We start from the raw sequence: 18,433 nt of genomic DNA, 5'->3' as shown, positions 1-18,433 counted from the left end.
GTTGACGCCGGCTGCAGGTGCTCCCCAAGGTATTCTGGACCCATGCTATGGAGGGCTTTGTAGGTCATTACCAACACCTTGAACCTCACCCGGAAGACATCTTCCGGCTAGCTAGGAAATTCTGGGAATTGCACACATCTTCCGGCTGGCTGGGGAATTCTGGGAACTGGAGTCCACACATCTTCCAGCTGGCTGGGGAATTCTGGGAACTGGAGTCCACACATCTTCCAGCTAGCTAGGAAATTCTGGGAATTGCACACATCTTCCAGCTGGCTGGGGAATTCTGGGAACTGGAGTCCACACATCTTCCAGCTAGCTAGGAAATTCTGGGAATTGCACACATCTTCCAGCTGGCTGGGGAATTCTGGGAATTGAAATCTGCACATCTTCAATCTGGCTGGGGAATTCTGGGAACTGAAGTCCCTACGTCTTCAAGCTCCACCCATCATCAAGCTGCCAAGATTGACAAACACTGGGTTAGGGAGTACTCCACAACTTTGGGGCCTGAGCTGTTTGGGAAGGGAGCAACTATCCAAAGCAACCATTCCTTTCTGAAGACCTACGCGCCTTTCCTTCTTTCCCTTGCCTTTCCGTTGCAACCTGTTTGCCTTTCCAGGCGAGCGAGCGGGCAAAATAACAAGAACCGCAACTAGTTCCGGCTGTCTTCTCTTCCTATTCCCAACCTACCTTGGGATACAGAGTGGCTGTCCCATTTAGGGATATTTTGTTTTTGTCAGGCTTACGGAGGTCGTCCGGAGCAGTCTGATCAGCTTAGGCAAAGCCATCAAAGGCCTGGTGTTGATGTCTTCAGAACTGGAGGACGTTTTCAACAGCATGATCGTGGGCAAAGTGCCAGCGATGTGGGCAGCCAAATCCTACCCGTCACTCAAACCCCTGGGGAGTTACGTGACTGACTTGGTGACACGGCTGGCCTTTTTTCAGGTACCCATAAGGACTCAAGTTGGTTAACTTGGTACTCTTGTCAAAATCGTCACAACCAGCTTGAGAACTGTCAACCGTTGGAGGTACAGGTAGTCCTCGACTTACAGCTGTTCATTTAGTGACCACTTAGTTAGAACGGCACTGAATAAAGCAACCTTTGACTGTTTTACACGCTTACAACCATTGTAGCCTCCATGGTCCATGAACAAAAATCAGACCCTTGACAGCTGGCTCACATTTATGACGATTGCATAACTTTCCCAGGGTCACATGATCCCCTTTTGCGATCTTTTGACAAGCAAAGCCAATGGGGAATCCAGATTCAGTTAACGACCGCCTTAACTGTGGCAAGAAAGGTCACAATATGGGGCAAAAACTCATTTAACAAATATCTTGCTTAGCAACATAAAATTTGGGGCTCAGTTGCGACCGTAAGTCAAGGACTGCCTGTAGTCTAGACAAGAGGCACCAATTATGAGGGCTAACGCTACCTTTATTGTAAAGTTAGGGTAACAGAATCTTGCAAGGCTGAAGGTACCTCTTCCCTACCTTACTTTTAAACTTCTGAAAACTAGAGAAGATTCCTTCTGGGACACTTTTCCTAGCATCATTCCTTCTTTGGACTTCTTTGGATTTGTCAGATGCAAAAGGACCACACGTAAATTGACTTATGGCTAATTCACGGCTGGTGCCCACTTGGATTTAGATAAACTGGAACTCAAGGAAGCCTGAACATAGTTTGCTTGTGGCTACGTAGGGATTCTAGACTGATTCCTCTTTTGACTCCAACCCCTGGGGTTCTGCTCCTCCTCCTACAGATTTTATTTATTAAGATTGTTGCCTAAACTGTGATTCTTCCCCCAAGGTCATTCCCTCCACCTACTTTTACAAGATCAAACACTAGCGATAGAGATGCTGTCCTATTTTAATAGCAGCATCCTAAAATCCAAATGCAACTCAACTAGCATCTAAAAAGATACAAGATACGAGATTTCAGGGGCATAAATGCATACAGTCCTTCTGTGTGGAGTGTTTCTAGATGTTGGGGTGAAGCAGGAGCTGATTTGATGGTCATATCAATTTCTCAACTGTGCTAGGCCGCTTTAATATTCACCTTGGCAGGGAAAACTCCCGTTGTGTCTTAAATGAGCTTGCTCACAGCTGGGAGTGAAGATGTTAAAGAAGGTTGCTAAATCTTGAGCAGAGACTCTCAGCAGAGGCTGACAATTTCTCCCCCTTTCTTTCTGAACCACAATCAATAAATCTCCTCCTAATTAAATGATGAAAAGGCCCACTGCATTCCTTGCTAGAGTGATTATGGCACTTTATGCGTTTGGTTCATTTAGCAAACTGATCCTAATTGATCGATTTTAGATGCTTTGTTATGTTGGGAGAGCCAGAACAAGCCAATGTCACCAATAATTAATTAGCCATTAAGTATATCGAATTTATCCTCATCCATTCTGTTGGGTTCCTTTCATCTACCGAACTCCATTCTTGGGCAGCCGTAATATATAGCTAAATATCATTGAATATTTTGAAGTAATATGTAACAATTCAATCCCTGGTGTTTTCATCCTCTTGGCTTTTTTTGCATATTGCAATTTGGAAAATGCAAGCTAGTCATGGCTCACTGTTATTATACTTAATCCTTACAACCTGGCATTTCAGACAAAGGATTAGAAATTCAGCCATCCTAGGATTCTCGGTAGCTGTTGTTTTGATGCTCCATTTCATAAGAAATATTTGTTAATTCCCGTTCACCTCAGGAATGGATCAAACACGGACCACCAAATGTGTTTTGGATCTCTGGTTTCTATTTTACTCAGTCGTTTCTGACGGGCGTCTCTCAGAATTATGCCAGAAAGTATACAATCCCAATAGATCACATTGGATTTGAATTTGAGGTAAAGTATATATACAACTCATTTAATTGTGCTTGTAAAGAGTATTGTTACTTGGACAAAACGAAATGCGGAAATCCAGAATTAGTGAGGAGTCGGGGCTGGTTCCAGAGAAGCAGAGAGGAAGAATCTGCAGACTAAAATGTTGGCGGCGACAAGATGGCGGCTTTCGTGGTGAGGCACACGATTGTCTTACGCTTTGGCTGGTTTTGCAGTTGGGAGATGGAAAAAAAAAGTCAAAATCAAAAGGAACGTATTTCCATTCCTTTTGATTTTTTAATTTTTTTTTTTGCAACATCTCAAACTACACAACCGGCCAAAAGCGCTTCTTAAGACATGGGTGAAGCGTAAGAATTTATGAGGAAAAGCGCGAGAGAGCGCATCAGGCTACGTGGTGGGACAAGGACATGGACAGCCCAGGTTTTCGTCTGGACGTCCAATCATTGAGTCTGCTAGAGAAATAGATGAGGTGGCGATGGATGGAGATTGATGGATTTGCTAGTCCTTGAGAGGAGACAGAACTGGCCTCACACAAAAATAATTATTGGACTTGCGGGTAGATACTAGCACCAACGCAGGCGTTGTTGAGCAGCCACAAGAACATTTTCTCCTCCTCTTCTCCCTCCTTCTCCTCCTCTCCTTTCCCTCTTTCTCCTCCTCCTCCTCTTCCCTCCTTCTCCTCCTCCTCCTCCTGTCTTTCTCCTCCTCCTCCCTCTTTTCCCTTCTTCTCCTCTCCTCCTCTCCTTTCCCTTTCTCCTCCTCTTCCCTCCTTCTTCTCCTCCTCCTCTTTCTCTCCTCTCCTTTCCCTTTCTCCTCCTCCTCTCCTTCTCCTCATCTTTCTCCTCCTCCTCCCTCTCCTTTCCCTTCTTCTCCTCTCCTTTCCCTTTCTCCTCCTCCTCCTCCTCCTTTCTCTCCTTCTCCTCCTCTCCTTTCCTTCTCGTCTTTCTACTCCTCCTCCCTCTCCTTTCCCTTTCTCCTCCTCCTCTTCCCTCCTTCTTCTCCTCTCCTTTCCCTTTCTCCTCCTCTCCTTCTCGTCTTTCTCCTCCTCTTCCCTCTCCTTTCCCTTCTTCTCTCCTCTTCTCCTTTCCCTTTCTCCTCCTCCTCTTCCCTCCTTCTTCTCCTCCTCCTCCTCCTCTCCTTTCCCTTTCTCCTCCTCCTCTTCCCTCCTTCTTCTCCTATTTCTCTCCTTCTCCTCTCCTTTCCCTTTCTCCTCCTCTCCTTCTCGTCTTTCTCTTCCCTCTCCTTTCCCTTCTTCTCTCCTCTTCTCCTTTCCCTTTCTCCTCCTCCTCTTCCCTCCTTCTTCTCCTCCTCCTCCTCTCCTTTCCCTTTCTCCTCCTCCTCTTCCCTCCTTCTTCTCCTATTTCTCTCCTTCTCCTCTCCTTTCCCTTTCTCCTCCTCTCCTTCTCGTCTTTCTCCTCCTCTTCCCTCTCCTTTCCCTTCTTCTCTCCTCTTCTCCTTTCCCTTTCTCCTCCTCCTCTTCCCTCCTTCTCCTCCTCCTCCTCCTCCTCTCCTTTCCCTTTCTCCTCCTCCTCTCCTTCTCGTCTTTCTCCTCCTCTCTCCTCCTCTCCTTTCCCTCCTCTTTCCCTCCTTCCTCTCTCCTCCTCCTCCTCCTTCTCTTCCAACCCTCCTCCCCCCCTTTTGATTTCTAGACATCATACGTATACCGATCAGAACTCACTGGCTACCAGGCAGCAGCAAAACATCTCTGCTACAAAAATGTGGACGGTGGGAAAGAAACATTTTCTTTTCTCTCCTGAAATGTTGTTTTCCGAATCCAGGCTAGAAACAACGGGGGCCCCCATTCTGACTTAATTGATCCCTCAGTGCTGGGAAGATAATAAGGTGCCGAGTATTAAATAATGGATGGTATTTATTAACGCCGGGTAGGAAAAGGGAGAGGAAAAAAACTCAGGGAACTCTTTTTTTTTGGGGGGGGGAAAGAAGAGAGTTCAAAATAAATTAAGTCCAGAGAGTATTGCAGCTGAAAATATAACGAGCAGATGGAGATGTCAAGAGTTTACCAGGCGGAAGGGGCAAAGGCAAAATAAATAAATAAATGAAAAATTAAGCAGCTTAGTTTCACGAGGGGATTGGCTTGCCCCCACAGGCTGGCAAAAGGGGCATCTCCGGATCCTTTTGGAGGAGGAATTTCAGCTGGCAAGATCTGGGACAGAAGCCTTTCTTGACGGGTCCTGGGTGCTACTCTGAGCTTGGTGGTTTTCTTGCAGACCTTTCATGACCCAAATAGGGCATCTCATCAGGGAAGGAAGGAAGGAAGGAAGAAGCTGGAGGAGGACAATGACTGTGGGGTCCTTGGTGGTTTTCTTGCAGACCTTTCATGACCCAACTAGGTGACATCATCAGTGCTAGAAGGAAGGAGGGGTAGGAGGACTGTGGGGTCCTTGGTGCACTCTGAGCTTGGTGGTTTTCTTGCAGACCTTTCATGACCCAGCTAGGTGACATCATCAGTGCTAGAAGGGAGTGGCGTTGCGGTGCATTGGAGGAAGAGGAGGAGTGTGGGGTCCTCGATGGGCTTGGTTGTTTTCCTGCAGATATTTCGTTACCCAACTAGGTAACGTCATCATCTCCCTGAAGCAAATTCCACCCGCTTCTAGCTCTGACGTTGTCACCTAGGTGGGCAAGGAGACATCTGCAGGAAAACAACCCAAGCTCAGAGACCCACCAGGTTCAACCCTGAGCTACGAATATTGTCCACTGTCAAGAGGCTTTTCTAACATGGCTTCTACCCTCTGGAACGTCGTCTGCCCTTCCCCATGGAATCCACACCCACTCTCTTGGGCCAGGTGTCTTCAAACTTGACACCTTTGATGACTTGTGGACTTCAACTCCCAGAATGCCTCAGCCAGGCGTGCCTGGCTGAGGCATTCCGGAAGTTGAAGTCCACAAATCACAAAAAGGGCCAAGTTTGAAGACCCCTGCTCTTGGCCTTCCGAAAGTTGGTGCACAGAGCTGCAACCATGGTTTACCAATCACAGGGATGGCCTTTATGCCACACAGTAAGCCGGCACTTGGTGCAGCCCATGAAGCCCAGGGCCCACTTCCTCTTAAAACCAGGAACGTGGGACGCCCGCGTTATTTCCTCCTCCTCCTCATTCGGTCCGTTCATCCCGTTCCCGCTGTAGGTGATGAGGATGGAGCACGCCATGGAGCAGATGCCTGAAGACGGCGCCTACATCAAAGGCCTCTTCCTGGAGGGAGCCCGATGGGATCGGGTAACCATGCAGATCGGCGAATCCTTCCCCAAAATCCTTTACGACGCCCTGCCCATCATTTGGCTGAAACCCGGCGAGAGCGCCAAGTTTTTGCACGAACGGATCTACTTGTGTCCCGTCTACAAAACCAGCGCCAGGAGAGGCGTCTTGTCCACCACCGGACACTCCACCAACTACGTCCTCTCCATTGAGCTTCCTTCGGACCTTCCCCAGAAGCACTGGATCAACCGGGGGGTGGCGGCCCTTTGCCAGTTGGACGACTGAGCCGCCTGCGCAAAATGGATCTCTGTATTGCTGCACCTTCCAATTAAAAGATGTAGACTTTGACCCTTGGCCCTCGTTGAAATAAAAGCGGCAGTCTTCAAGACCCTTTTACCCTTCCTAGTTTTGCCCTTTGGCTGTGTAACTGCAGAGTTGGGGATCGAGAAGCCAAGCTTTGCAGTCACTTAGCTTTGGCCAGAGTTCCAGATCTGAGGGGGCAAAAGGGGTGTGTGCGTGTGTGTCAAATGCCTGCCAGGAACTGTCATTAAGTGAATAGCGTGGGGTCATTAAATGAATCTTACATTGTTGTTGCTTTTCTCTGGAAACCAGAATCTGTAAAAAAAAACCAACAACAACAGCGTGCTAGTGGCCTGCAGAATGCTGCAAACAGCCACGAATGTGAGATATTTTCCAAAACCCCAAAGTGCAATCACATGACCACAGGGATTGTGTGTGTGTTTGTTTGTGTGTGTTTGCTGTCAGAATTCCAGAACTGGGTCATAAGTACCTTTTTGGGGGGAGGCGTGTTGAGATGTAACTATGAATGGCAGTTTAAGAGTTCAGTGGTTAAGTAAGGATTATTTTTTTATTTTATTTTTTATTTTAATTCCATTTATATCCCGCCCTTCTCCGAAGACTCAGGGCAGCTTACAAGCTTAGCAGTAGCCTTCATTCTATGTATGTGCCTGCTTATTAGGGCTTTCACCCACCCCCAAGCGGCATTATTACAAAGTCAGCTTAATTGCCCCCAACAATCTGGGTCCTCATTTTACCTACCTCGGAAGGATGGAAGGCTGAGTCAACCTTGAGCCTGGTGGGACTCGAACCTGCACTAATTGCAGGCAGCTGGTGTTATACTTAAGGAGGCATTAGCCCACTGCTCCACCAAGGCTAGACTCGGCAGACTCTAGGACAGGGGTCCTCAAACTTGTGTGCCTGGCTGAGGAATTCTGGGAGTTGAAGTCTACAAGTCATAAAAGGGCCAGGTTTGACGAGCCCTGCTCTAGGAATATCAATAGCACATGAGGTTATGTAGCCAAGTACAACATAAGGCTGGTCAGAGACCTTGGTTTTTTTTTTCCCTATCATATTTTTTATTTTATTTTCCCACAACGCTGCTTTCTTTCACAGAGGGCAATTTTAGCTCATCCTTATCCTCTCTCCTTGGGACCAAGTGGAATCCCGAACCTTGGAAAAACAAAACCAAAATAATAATAATAATAATAATAATAAAAATAAAAAAATCACCCGGTGGTAACCATACCAATTTCATTTCCACCTGTCGTCGTGCCAAGCGCATCAGCCAGACAACCTTTGACGATATCAACCCCAGCTTGATTAGGGGCTATGAAATTTCATCGTGAGATTTCAAATAAACCGGTTTAGACATTTTCCTTAGCTTCTCCTGATGTCGAAACGCCCGGGCTTGTGGCAGGGCCAGGCCCATGGGTGGCAAATGAATCTGGAGGGGAAGAAGGAAGAAGAAGAAGAAGAAGAAGAAGAAGAAGAAGAAGAAGAAGAAGAAGAAGAAAGAAAAAAAAATCTGCTTAAAAAGAGACTCTGAAAAACAGACGGGCCTCGTTCAGATACCAGGCTTAATCGCGCGTCTTTTGTTAGCAGCGAAACTTTTTATTTTAAACGAGGTAAAAGCTAACACAAACTAAACGAGGGTAAGAAAGGAAAAAAAAATAGAAAAGACAAAGTGGGTGTCTAAGTGAGTTTTTTACCACCTTTTGGGCCACAATTGTTAAACACTTCCATTAAGTGAATCGTGCAGTCATTAAGTAAGGCTGCCCCCCCGCCCCCCCCCCCGGTCCCATTGACCTTCCTTGTCTTAAAAGCCAGCTGGGAAAGCAACAAAGGGTGATCTCCTGACCCCAGGGCACTGCAATCATGCTGGTGGCCAAGTGCCTGATTTTTGATCCGAGGGGCTTGTGGGGATGCTGCGACAGTCATAAATGCGAGGACCGGTCGCAAGTCACTTGTCTAAGTACCGTCGTAACTTCGAACAGCTACTAAAGGAATGGCTGTAAAAATCAAGGGCTATCTCTGCCAACGATTGTCAAGAAGAGAATCCTCCTGACCCAAGAATAACCGAGTCCTGTCCAACAGCTGGTTCGTACTTACAGGCCTTGGATACGGGTTGCGATAATGAAGGCCGAGCTCTATTCTCGCCTTGCACTCCTCTACGCATTGTTTAATCAGCTCGGGATCTGTTAGCTGGTCTTGCAAACAATACGGGGGGTGGGGGGGCGGGGGGAAGAAAAGAAAAGTTAGAAACACAAAGTGCAAATGCTCTAAAGGACATATAGGTAAGTTAAAACTTTTTCCCAAATTACCTTGTGAATTCCCGCCCCTCCCCACCAAGACTTTCAAAGGAAAGACCTTGATCGTCCATGTTGTTTAGCTTTTTTGTGTTTTTCCTAGTTTTGTATGCTGCCCAGAGTCCATTGGTGATGGATGGATGGATGGATGGATGGATGGAAAGAAGGAAATGGAGGAAGAAATCTGAGTCAATGGGAAGGAGGAAGGAAGGAAGGAAATAGGGAGGGAAGAATTCTAAACGAGAAGGAAGGAACGAAGGAAGGAAGGAAGGAAGGAAGGAAGGAAGGAAGGAACTTTTTCCTGAATCAGACAAAACTCTTTTCCAGCTGTGATCCTCACAGTCTCTTTTGCTAAATTTATTGAGAAGACGACAACGGGGTGGCGGCTTACAAGAATTCCAGTGCTGAACTATTTCCTATTTGCAACCGATCCACCTCCAATCACATAAAGATGGAATCTTCCCTCATTTCTTTCTTGATGCCTTTTTTTTTGACCCTGCAAATTGGAAGGTCTCTTCGGCGATAACGCAGGAGCTGATGGCCGATACTTTTATCACCCCGTTTCTTTGAATCTTGATGGGCCTGAGATGATGGCCTTCAATGCGCCGCAGATAAGCTGAGCGTGACAGTGCAATGTTTGATCCACGCAAGTAAAGATCTGTGGATATGTTAAGGGCTTGAAAAGTTAAAACCACCCCTTTGCATTGTGCTAGGTTAGTGACCGGTGCAGTCACAAAGGTCTGAACGTGAGCTGATCCTTCCAATGCTAAGCTTGTAAGCCGCCCTGAGTCTTCGGAGAAGGGCAGGATATAAATGGAATTAAAAATAAAAATAAAAAATAAAATAAATATGTGGCCGTTGGATGTCCTCGCTGCCGCTGGCGGCACCAACTGAAGCTTCTCGTGTACCGTTTCTGGAAACAACTCTTATTCTCCAGCCTTCAGTGAACAGAAAGTTGGACCTGTGGGGCCTTTGGCTCCATCAGCCCTGCTGAAAGCCGAAGAAGTTGATGTGTCCACACAAAGGAACATTTGGCATTGTGGAACAGGATCCAAGGAGAGAATTCTCCACCCTGGACAGTCACCCCAAACCCCACCGATTAAAACAAATACAAAACAACAACACCTCTAGACCAAATGCTAACTCACATTTCGATTCTTTCGGAACAGCGTTTTAGCTTCGCCGATAATGTACTGTTTTTCTTTCTCCGTCTCTTTCATCTGTCCAGTTGCTGATTGCCAAGTTTTGGCTATTCGGAATATTTTGCGGTAAAGGCCAAGGACTTCTTGACGAGCGACTGGTGTCATCTGGAGAAACGAGAGAGGATTCCTGGGTGAGCATTTGGGGCTGTGGAAAGAAAAAAAAAAAGAAGGGGGTGGCCTCCAAACAGATGGATATTTTCACATTTTACGCCATTCGTTTTCAAATATTTTTCTTGGCTCCATCTGCGGACGTGGAAAGAACCAGCAAAAAATGGAGGGGGAAACCCCCAGAAAACTATAATTATCTATCAAGTGTGGATAATAGCTACTTCCCCCGTGGGCTAAATTGAAAAGCAACAAAATGCCCAGCTGATAGATGAAAAATATGCCCAGTCTTTCCTAAAGATAAATATGCCTCCAGAATCAAAAGCAAGAGGTTGAGAAAGGGAACAACGAAAAAAAAAAGAAAAAGAAAAGCAAAGGTATAACCACAGAGAGAGGAGGGCAGCGAGTCCCACAGAATGCGATTCAGTTGCAAACTTCAAAACGGGCCGTCCTCAACTTACGGCCGAGCCCCGTCATTTCTGTTGCTGAGCAAGACAAGTTGTTAAATGAGGTTGGCCCCCATTTAAATAACCTTTCTTGCAACCGTTGTGAAGGTGAATCGCTGCACTGGTTGGTAACCTGGTTGCTAGGTGAACCTGGCTTCCCGATGACTTTGCTTTGTCAGAAGTTCGCAAAATGGGGATCGCGTGACTCCAAGACACGGCAACCGTCATGAGGCAGTTGCCGAACGCCTGAATTTGGATCACCTGACCGTGGGGGAGGCTGCAAAAATCCACTTAAGAACTGTCTTGCCTAGCAGTGGGAATTTGGCGCTCAATTGCGGTCGGACGTTGAGGGCTAGTTGCTTATCTGCTTCCGTCTTAGCACAGAGTGAGTGGTGAGAATTGGCGGTGAAATCAATGTAGGACGCCATCTTGTTAGATGCCAATGTTTTAAACATGCTTTCCCCTTGCACCCAAGGCCTGGGGAGCCCCAGCTAGCCTAGACGCGCGCAGAAAGCAAGCCTCGCTCAAAAAGGCTGGACAGATTTATCCTTTCTCGGTGAACAAAAGCCACTTCTGTTGTCCAGGGCTGCTGAGCTTGCCACGGCAAAGCATTCTTGTAAATGAAATATTTGTAGTTTCGTTGTTCGTGATTGCAGTTCGGTACCAGATGAGCATAATGCTCTCTTTCTTAGTCTTCTCAAAAGCAGTTATTGAGGGCCTGTTAGGGAATGGTTGGCAAAGGTTTCACTGGGTCATATGCTACATCATGTCTTAACACTGGTTTACTAAATAAATTGCATTTGGCTCACGAAACAGAAGAAGGATTGATCTGCCTGTCTGTCTATCTCTCTCTATCCCTCTCTCTTTCTATATTATCTCTATCCCTCTTTCTATATTATCTATCTATCTATCTATCTATCTATCTATCTATCTATCTATCTATCTATCTATCTCTATCCCTCTTTCTATATTATCTATTATCTATCTATCTATCTATCTATCTATCTATCTATCTATCTATCTATCTATAGCTGTCTATCTATAGCTATCTATCTATAGCTATCTATCTATCTATCTATCTATCTATCTATCTATATCCCTCTTTCTATATTATCTATCATCTATCTATCTATCTTTCTATCTATATCTTATAGCTAGCTAGCAATATCTAACTAGCTATTATCTATTAAATAATCTATAACCATCTACTATCATCTATTAGGTTAAATAATATCTATCTATCTATCATCTATCTATCTATCTATCTATCTATCTATCTATCTATCTATCTATCTATCTATCTATCTATCCCTTCCTATATTATCTCTCTCTCACTCTATCTATCCCTACCTACCTATCTCTATCCCTCTCTATATATTATCTATCTGTCTACCTATCCATCCATCCATCCATCCATCCATCCATCCATCCATCCATCCTCTCTTTCTAAATCTATGTATCAGGTCAGTCCACCTGTCTGTCATATTTATAATCATGTTTATATGTGTAGTAAGTTATTAAGCTAAGGCCAACAAAGCACAGTATGGTTTATTGCAGACATGTCAAACACAAGGCCCGGGGGCCGGATCCGGCCCGCGAAGTGGTTTCATGCGGCCCGCGAAGCCATCCTGGAAACAGTGAGGGAACGGCCCCCACTGCCTTGGCCCTGGCCCAGAGACCCTCAGATCTGTCCCACTCCTGCCCAGGCCCTCGTAGGCACCCTTGATGCGAACGATGTTGAACTGGCCACGCCCACCCAGTAGGCCATACACACTCTAACCACGCCCACCCAGCAGGCCACGCCCACCCTGGCCACACCCACCCGGCCCCTTGAAGGCAACCGCAATGCTGATGCGGCCCTCAGTGAAATTGAGTTTGACACCCCTGGTTTATTGTTTAAAACCAACTAGCATCGGAGTTTTGTTTTTTTTAAGCAATTGATGAACTGCAGATTCAGTTCTCCCAGCAATCCCAATCAGGGAAAATAACATTTATTGTCCCTTCTCCTGGAAAAAGCATCGTAAAGTCACACTAGCCACCTAAACTAAGATTAAACCAAACGAAGACAACAAGCCCATTTAGGAAGCATTCCCTGTGACCGAGGATATCTTGATAGCTGCCTTCCTGGATCCTTACCAGAAGAATTATATTGTCAGGGTGGCAGAAGAATGACCTGGTTATTCTTCTGCCACCCCGGCAGTATAATCTTCACGTCCGCTTAACCGATTGTTTTAAAATGCAACCATTTTGTTGTCTTCCGAACTAAATTATAACTTTTAGCTAGAGTAATGACCCCCAAATTTTCTGCAGCTGGGAAAGGTGGCGATGTTTTTTTTTGGGGGGGGGGTGTTGGTTTTTAAAGGGGATGGTGCAATTAGCTGCAGAAAAGAAAGCTCACTTGGTCAGATTTATTCCCTAAAAAAGTGATCTGAGAGCCACTGCACAGCCAGATAGAGTGTAAATAAGCCCTTAGTTCCTATGGCATTGATGGGAAGGTGAGTGAGAAGACTTGAAAAGATGACTTCACTCTCTTGACAATTCCCTTGGCCCAGGAAAATGTGGACTTTTTCTTCTTGGAGAATGGGTAGGCTGGTTTATTAACACAGGGAGCAAGAGGGGATTACATGTAGCCCTTGACTTATAACCATTCCTTTAATGATGGTTCAAAGTTACCACAAGGCTGAAAAAGTGACTTACGACTGGTCCTTACACTTTTGACCAGGGGTGGGTCTTCAAACCTGCCCCTTTGGACTTGTGGACTTCAACTCCCAGAATTCCTCAGCCAGCAGTTGGAAGTCCACAAGTCATAAAAGGGCCAGGTTTGAAGACCCCTGCTTATGACCGTTGCACCATCCCCATAGTCACGTGATTGAAAGTTGGATGCTTGGCTACTGGCCGGCACTGATGATGATTACAGCCTGCCAGGATCATGCCATCGCCATCTGCAATCTTTGCAACGGGCTTCTGACAAGCAAAGTCAATTGGGCAAGCTGGATTCGCTTTAACAACCGCGCAGGTTCACTTAACAACCGTGGCATTGCTGCTGCTTCCCTCAAATGTGTTTTAAAAATGACCAGGGTTTGCTTTTCTTCCTTGATGCCACAAGACAATAGTTGTTGTTTTTTTCTGCCAAGGCAAAAGTTCGTAAGTTAATGCTGTACTCCAGTGTTCATCAACCTTGGTGACTTTACGATGTCTGGACCTCACAAAGTCAGTGTTGGCTGGGGAATTCTGGGAGTTAAAGTCCACACACCTTAAAGTGGACCAGGGGTCTTCAAACTTGGCCCTTTTATGACTTGTGGACTTCAACTCCCAGAATTCCTCTCTAGTCCCATCAGCTTTAATTGATTTCCCGTATTTCAGGACAGTGAAATCTTGTCTTGAAACTTCTTAATTTCCTCTTTTAGCTGACCAAATTGCCCTCATCTGTCAAGGCAAAGAGATGCCCCCAAATACATCACTCAACATTAAAAAAAACATTTGCTTATTCATTTTTTGGCTTACATGCCAGCTTCAGAGGAAATTGCTAGGTTTTCACTTCCTTCTTTGTTTAAACTAAAGTTTTTTTGGGGGGTTGGGGTGGGGAATCCCCAGGGCAGTTCCAAGTTGCTGTAGGTGAGATATTTGGACTGGGTTTCTCTTAAAGAAACAAAATAGTTTATATCCAATGCAATGGGACATTTTTTTTAAAAAAAAAACAACACTGTTTGGATTTGCAACTGCCTGCAGCAATGAAATTCATGACGTGCTGATGGATTTACACCGTAACCAAATAAAAAAAGATGAGTAAAACCGAGCAATTTGTCTCCAGCTTTTTCCCCCCTCTCATGTTGTTTTGTGACTTCATGTTCAGTTCCTTTCTGCTACCTATGCCTTTGATTGAACTGAGCCCATTCAAGAACTATATACAACTATTGGTGGTTTGTGGGCTGCCGTCAGAAAACCACAATGGCAAGCAAGTAGTACAGTTCTTTGAATGTGGGTTGTTTCTTCAAAGTCTAGACCAGGGGTAGGCAACCTCGGCTCTTTTATGACTCATGGACTTGTTGTGATTCAGGGTCAGCCTGTGGGTTCGGCAGTTGGGTCGGACGACTCAGAGGAGGAGGAGGAGGGGGGTGTTGGAGAGCTTGCTGAGGGGGTTGGACAGGTTGATGAGAGCCCTCAGCCAGGCCCCTCTCATCTGGTCACGACGCAGACCCAGCTGTGTGAGCCTGACAGCGTGGATGAAGATGACCCACAGCTGGCCCTGTTCAAGGACGCCCGACGCAGGAGGCAGTCAATCAGGAGTAAACAGAGGAAGGCAATGGGGCTCCTCGGAAGGAGGCAGAGAGAAGCCACACCCTGAACTGTTTAAAAGGGGAATGCGTGGGAGGGCTGGTTTGCTGAAGGCAACCGCTTGAAAAGCTCCTGTTTCTTGGTTCGTGTCTTGTTCTATTTGTTTTTGTAGCAATAAATTTGGCAGGCGTAATTCCAGCCTCTTGCCTTCTTGTAAAGGGGGTTGTCCCTGCCTTTTCTGCAGGGCCGGTAGCAGGCTGGTACAGAACAGGACTTCAACTCCCAGAGTCATAAAAGAACCGAGGTTGCCTACCCCTGGTCTAGACCATTTTTTGAGGCAAACACACGGGTAGGCTCTTGCATGAATTGAATGCAATGCCTATCAAGATCCTGTGTCTAAATTGCAGCTTTTGTATAATTTCATTAAGGCAACAATTAACAGGGCGTCTGTCTAGGAATGACTGGCTGCTGCCAATCAGCATCTGGCAGCAGCCTGGAATACACTCCATTTACGAGCTTATAGAAAGACACTTCTCTGCAGTTGTGGTTCCTCTAGATCAGACATGTCAAACTCGCGACGTCATGTGACACCGCACAACATATCGGGATGGTGGGTTTTTGAAAAATACTATCCAAAGGCCAGGTTTTTTTGAAAGAAAGGTCTGGGTTTTATAATAAAGGACATGGTGATGAATTTGGGTCTCTTCCTACAATAACAGTTGCCATTATTTGGGTGGGTGGGTGGAGAATATACAAATTCTCTTTTATATATAACCTGCATCTTTCTTATTTTATGATAAAATAAAACCTGTTTAAAGGCTTCTACCAGGGATTTAAATTCGACCTGGACCAGTCTGAGGCCCCACCCCCAGCTCTAAGACTCCTCCTCCAGGGTGAGAAGCAAAGCATCTGTCTGTCTCATCTATCTATCATCTCTCCTGTCTGTCTGTCTGATCTGTCTCTCATCTTTCCTAACTGTCTGTCTGACCTGTCTATCATCTCTGTCTGGTCTATCATCTCTCCTATCTATCTGTCTGATCTGTCTGACCTATCATCTCTCCTATGTTTGTCTGATCTATCTATCTATCTATCTATCTATCTATCTATCTATCTATCTACCTATCTATCATCTCCTGTTTGATCTATCTATCTGTCTCACCATCTCTGTCTGTCCTATCTATCATCTATGTCTGTCTGATCTGTCTATCTAATCTGTCTCATCTATCATCTCTCCTGTCTGTCTGTCTGATCTCTCATCTTTCCTATCTGCTGTCTGACCTATCATCTGTCTGTCTGTCTATCTATCTATCTATCTATCTATCTATCTATCTATCTATCTATCTATCATCTCCTGTTTGATCTATCTGTCTATCTGTCTCACCTGTCTCATCATCTCTGTCTGTCCCATCTATCATCCATCTATCTATGTCTGATCTATCATCTCTGTCTGATCTGTCTATCTAATCTGTCTCATCTATCATCTCTCCTGTCTGTCTGTCTGATCTCTCATCTTTCCTATCTGTCTGTCTGACCTGTCTATCATCTCTGTTTGTCTGTCTGGTCTATCTATCTATCTATCATCTCCTGTTTGATCTGTCTATCTGTCTCACCTGTCTCATCATCTCTCCTATGTCTGTCCTATCTATCATATATCTATCTTATGTCTGATCTACCATCTCTGTCTGATCTGTCTATCTGTCTCATCTATCATCTCTCCTATCTATTATCATTGATCTATCCACCTATCTTCTACCTACCTCTTATCTACCTACCTACCTAGTGACTAGTCCAGGGGTAGGCAACCTCGGCTCTTTTATGACTCATGGACTTCAACTCCCAAAATTCCTGAGTCAGCTGACTCAGGAATTCTGGGAGTTGAAGTCCATGAGTCATAAAAGAGCCGAGGTTGCCTACCCCTGGACTAGTCTGTCTGTCTTGTCTACCTACCTAATAAATAGCATAAAATAAAAAAAATAAAAAAATTCTTCTTATTAAGGAAACTCGTGAATACTTCCAGCAGGGACACACAAACGAACCCTAGTTTGGTTCAGGCTTCCTTGACACCAGTGGCGCCATTTTGTCACCCTGTAGCGCCCCCTATCGGAGAGGGCAAAATCAACGCGCGCGTTGCTTGCTCTCCCGACGGCCCAACCTAGAGCCGTGTGGGCGATACCAATACAGAAGCGGCGGCGGGGGGGACCGGGGAGGAAATTCACCTCTGCCGTGCCTCCTCTTCGCCTTTGGAACAGACGCGCCTCTCTCCTCGCTCACCTTCTCGGATTCCCCTAGATTCCCAACACACACACACGCATATGCACCGGACCCGGAGTGTGTGTGTGTGTGTGTGGGGGGGATATAGTTCCCTCCCCCCAACATAAACATTCGCCCTCACTCACCTTCGTAGACGACGAAAACGAGAGAGGGGGAAAAAAAATTAGCCCCGCCCCCCGCCACCACCACCACCACCACCCCCAAGCCAGCCCTCTTGCCCTTACGCTGCGCGCGGCGTCAAGCGCGTGGAGGCGCGTGCTGCGTCACGACGCCGCCAGCTGACTCTCTCTCTCTCTTTCTCTCTCTCTCTCTCTCTCCGCGAAGCCCCACCTCCCGGAAGTGATGCAGGAGGCTGAGCCCGAGTGGGCGCTCTGGTCGCCGAGGAGAGCTGGTGGCGGAGAGGGGTAAGCCAAGTTGGACCCTCTCTCTTCCCGTCCGGGTCGGGCTTGCTTGGGCAGGCGGGTGCCCCCTTTCGCCACCCTTGCCCCCCCCTCCCTCCCTCCCTCCGCCCCCTCAGCAACGGCCAGCTCGCTCCCCACCTTTCTGGCACAGAGGGGGGGGCTCTTTGGGGGAGCCCCCCAGCTGGAAGGAGAGAAGGGGGGGGCTCTTTGGGGGAGCCCCCCAGCTGGAAGGAGAGAAGAGGGGGGCTCTTTGGGGGGAGCCCCCCAGCTGGAAGGAGAGAAGAGGGGGGGCTCTTTGGGGGGAGCCCCCCAGCTGGAAGGAGAGAAGAGGGGGGGCTCTTTGGGGGAGCCCCCCAGCTGGAAGGAGAGAAGAGGGGGGGCTCTTTGGGGGGAGCCCCCCAGCTGGAAGGAGAGAAGGGGGGGGCTCTTTGGGGGAGCCCCCCAGCTGGAAGGAGAGAAGAGGGGGGCTCTTTGGGGGGAGCCCCCCAGCTGGAAGGAGAGAAGGGGGGGGCTCTTTGGGGGAGCCCCCCAGCTGGAAGGAGAGAAGAGGGGGGCTCTTTGGGGGGAGCCCCCCAGCTGGAAGGAGAGAAGAGGGGGGGCTCTTTGGGGGGAGCCCCCCAGCTGGAAGGAGAGAAGAGGGGGGGCTCTTTGGGGGAGCCCCCCAGCTGGAAGGAGAGAAGAGGGGGGGCTCTTTGGGGGGAGCCCCCCAGCTGGAAGGAGAGAAGGGGGGGGCTCTTTGGGGGGAGCCCCCCAGCTGGAAGGAGAGAAGAGGGGGGGCTCTTTGGGGGGAGCCCCCCAGCTGGAAGGAGAGAAGAGGGGGGGCTCTTTGGGGGGAGCCCCCCAGCTGGAAGGAGAGAAGAGGGGGGCTCTTTGGGGGGAGCCCCCCAGCTGGAAGGAGAGAAGAGGGGGGGCTCTTTGGGGGGAGCCCCCCAGCTGGAAGGAGAGAAGAGGGGGGGCTCTTTGGGGGAGCCCCCCAGCTGGAAGGAGAGAAGAGGGGGGGCTCTTTGGGGGGAGCCCCCAGCTGGAAGGAGAGAAGAGGGGGGGCTCTTTGGGGGGAGCCCCCCAGCTG

General features: G+C 47.4%; 3 protein-coding genes across 6 annotated transcripts in view; 2 read left to right on the top strand and 1 right to left on the bottom strand.

Annotated features, from left to right (window-relative positions):
* The window catches only part of DNAH3 (dynein axonemal heavy chain 3), a 79,081-nt gene extending 71,994 nt beyond the window's left edge, over positions 1-7,087 (top strand). The window contains exons 58-60 of the mRNA XM_083372441.1: positions 738-942; positions 2,712-2,849; positions 5,990-7,087. Of these exons, the coding sequence (XP_083228567.1) occupies positions 738-942; positions 2,712-2,849; positions 5,990-6,343 (697 nt within the window). The 3' untranslated portion in view covers positions 6,344-7,087. The remainder of the gene's footprint in view (positions 1-737; positions 943-2,711; positions 2,850-5,989) is intronic.
* A 505-nt stretch (positions 7,088-7,592) lies between these two features.
* Positions 7,593-17,133, bottom strand: LYRM1 (LYR motif containing 1). 3 transcript variants are annotated; one of them, XM_083372466.1, is made up of 4 exons: positions 17,089-17,133; positions 9,813-10,011; positions 8,468-8,560; positions 7,593-7,802 (listed from the first exon to the last, which is right to left on the bottom strand). In XM_083372466.1, exons 2-4 carry the CDS (start codon positions 9,969-9,971, stop codon positions 7,686-7,688), a joined length of 369 nt encoding a protein of 122 aa, XP_083228592.1. In that variant the 5' UTR covers positions 9,972-10,011; positions 17,089-17,133; the 3' UTR covers positions 7,593-7,685. The 3 variants fall into 3 exon arrangements, with proteins under 3 accessions (XP_083228592.1, XP_083228593.1, XP_083228594.1); XM_083372467.1 differs by having other exon boundaries at positions 9,813-9,971; positions 16,909-17,093; XM_083372468.1 differs by lacking the exon at positions 17,089-17,133 and adding an exon at positions 13,492-13,496 and having other exon boundaries at positions 9,813-9,971.
* Positions 17,134-17,336: 203 nt separating this feature from the next.
* DCUN1D3 (defective in cullin neddylation 1 domain containing 3) overlaps positions 17,337-18,433 on the top strand; it is a 32,279-nt gene continuing 31,182 nt past the window's right edge. Inside the window, exon 1 of one of the 2 annotated variants that reach the window (XM_083372850.1) lies at positions 17,337-17,367. The gene's annotated coding sequence lies outside the window, so the exon portion shown is untranslated. The remainder of the gene's footprint in view (positions 17,368-18,433) is intronic. The other variant, XM_083372851.1, reaches the window with a different exon arrangement.

The sequence above is a fragment of the Vipera ursinii genome (genome assembly GCF_947247035.1).
Source record: "Vipera ursinii genome assembly, chromosome: 13".
NCBI lineage: Eukaryota > Metazoa > Chordata > Lepidosauria > Squamata > Viperidae > Vipera > Vipera ursinii.
This window is presented reverse-complemented; position numbering and strand designations above follow the sequence as displayed.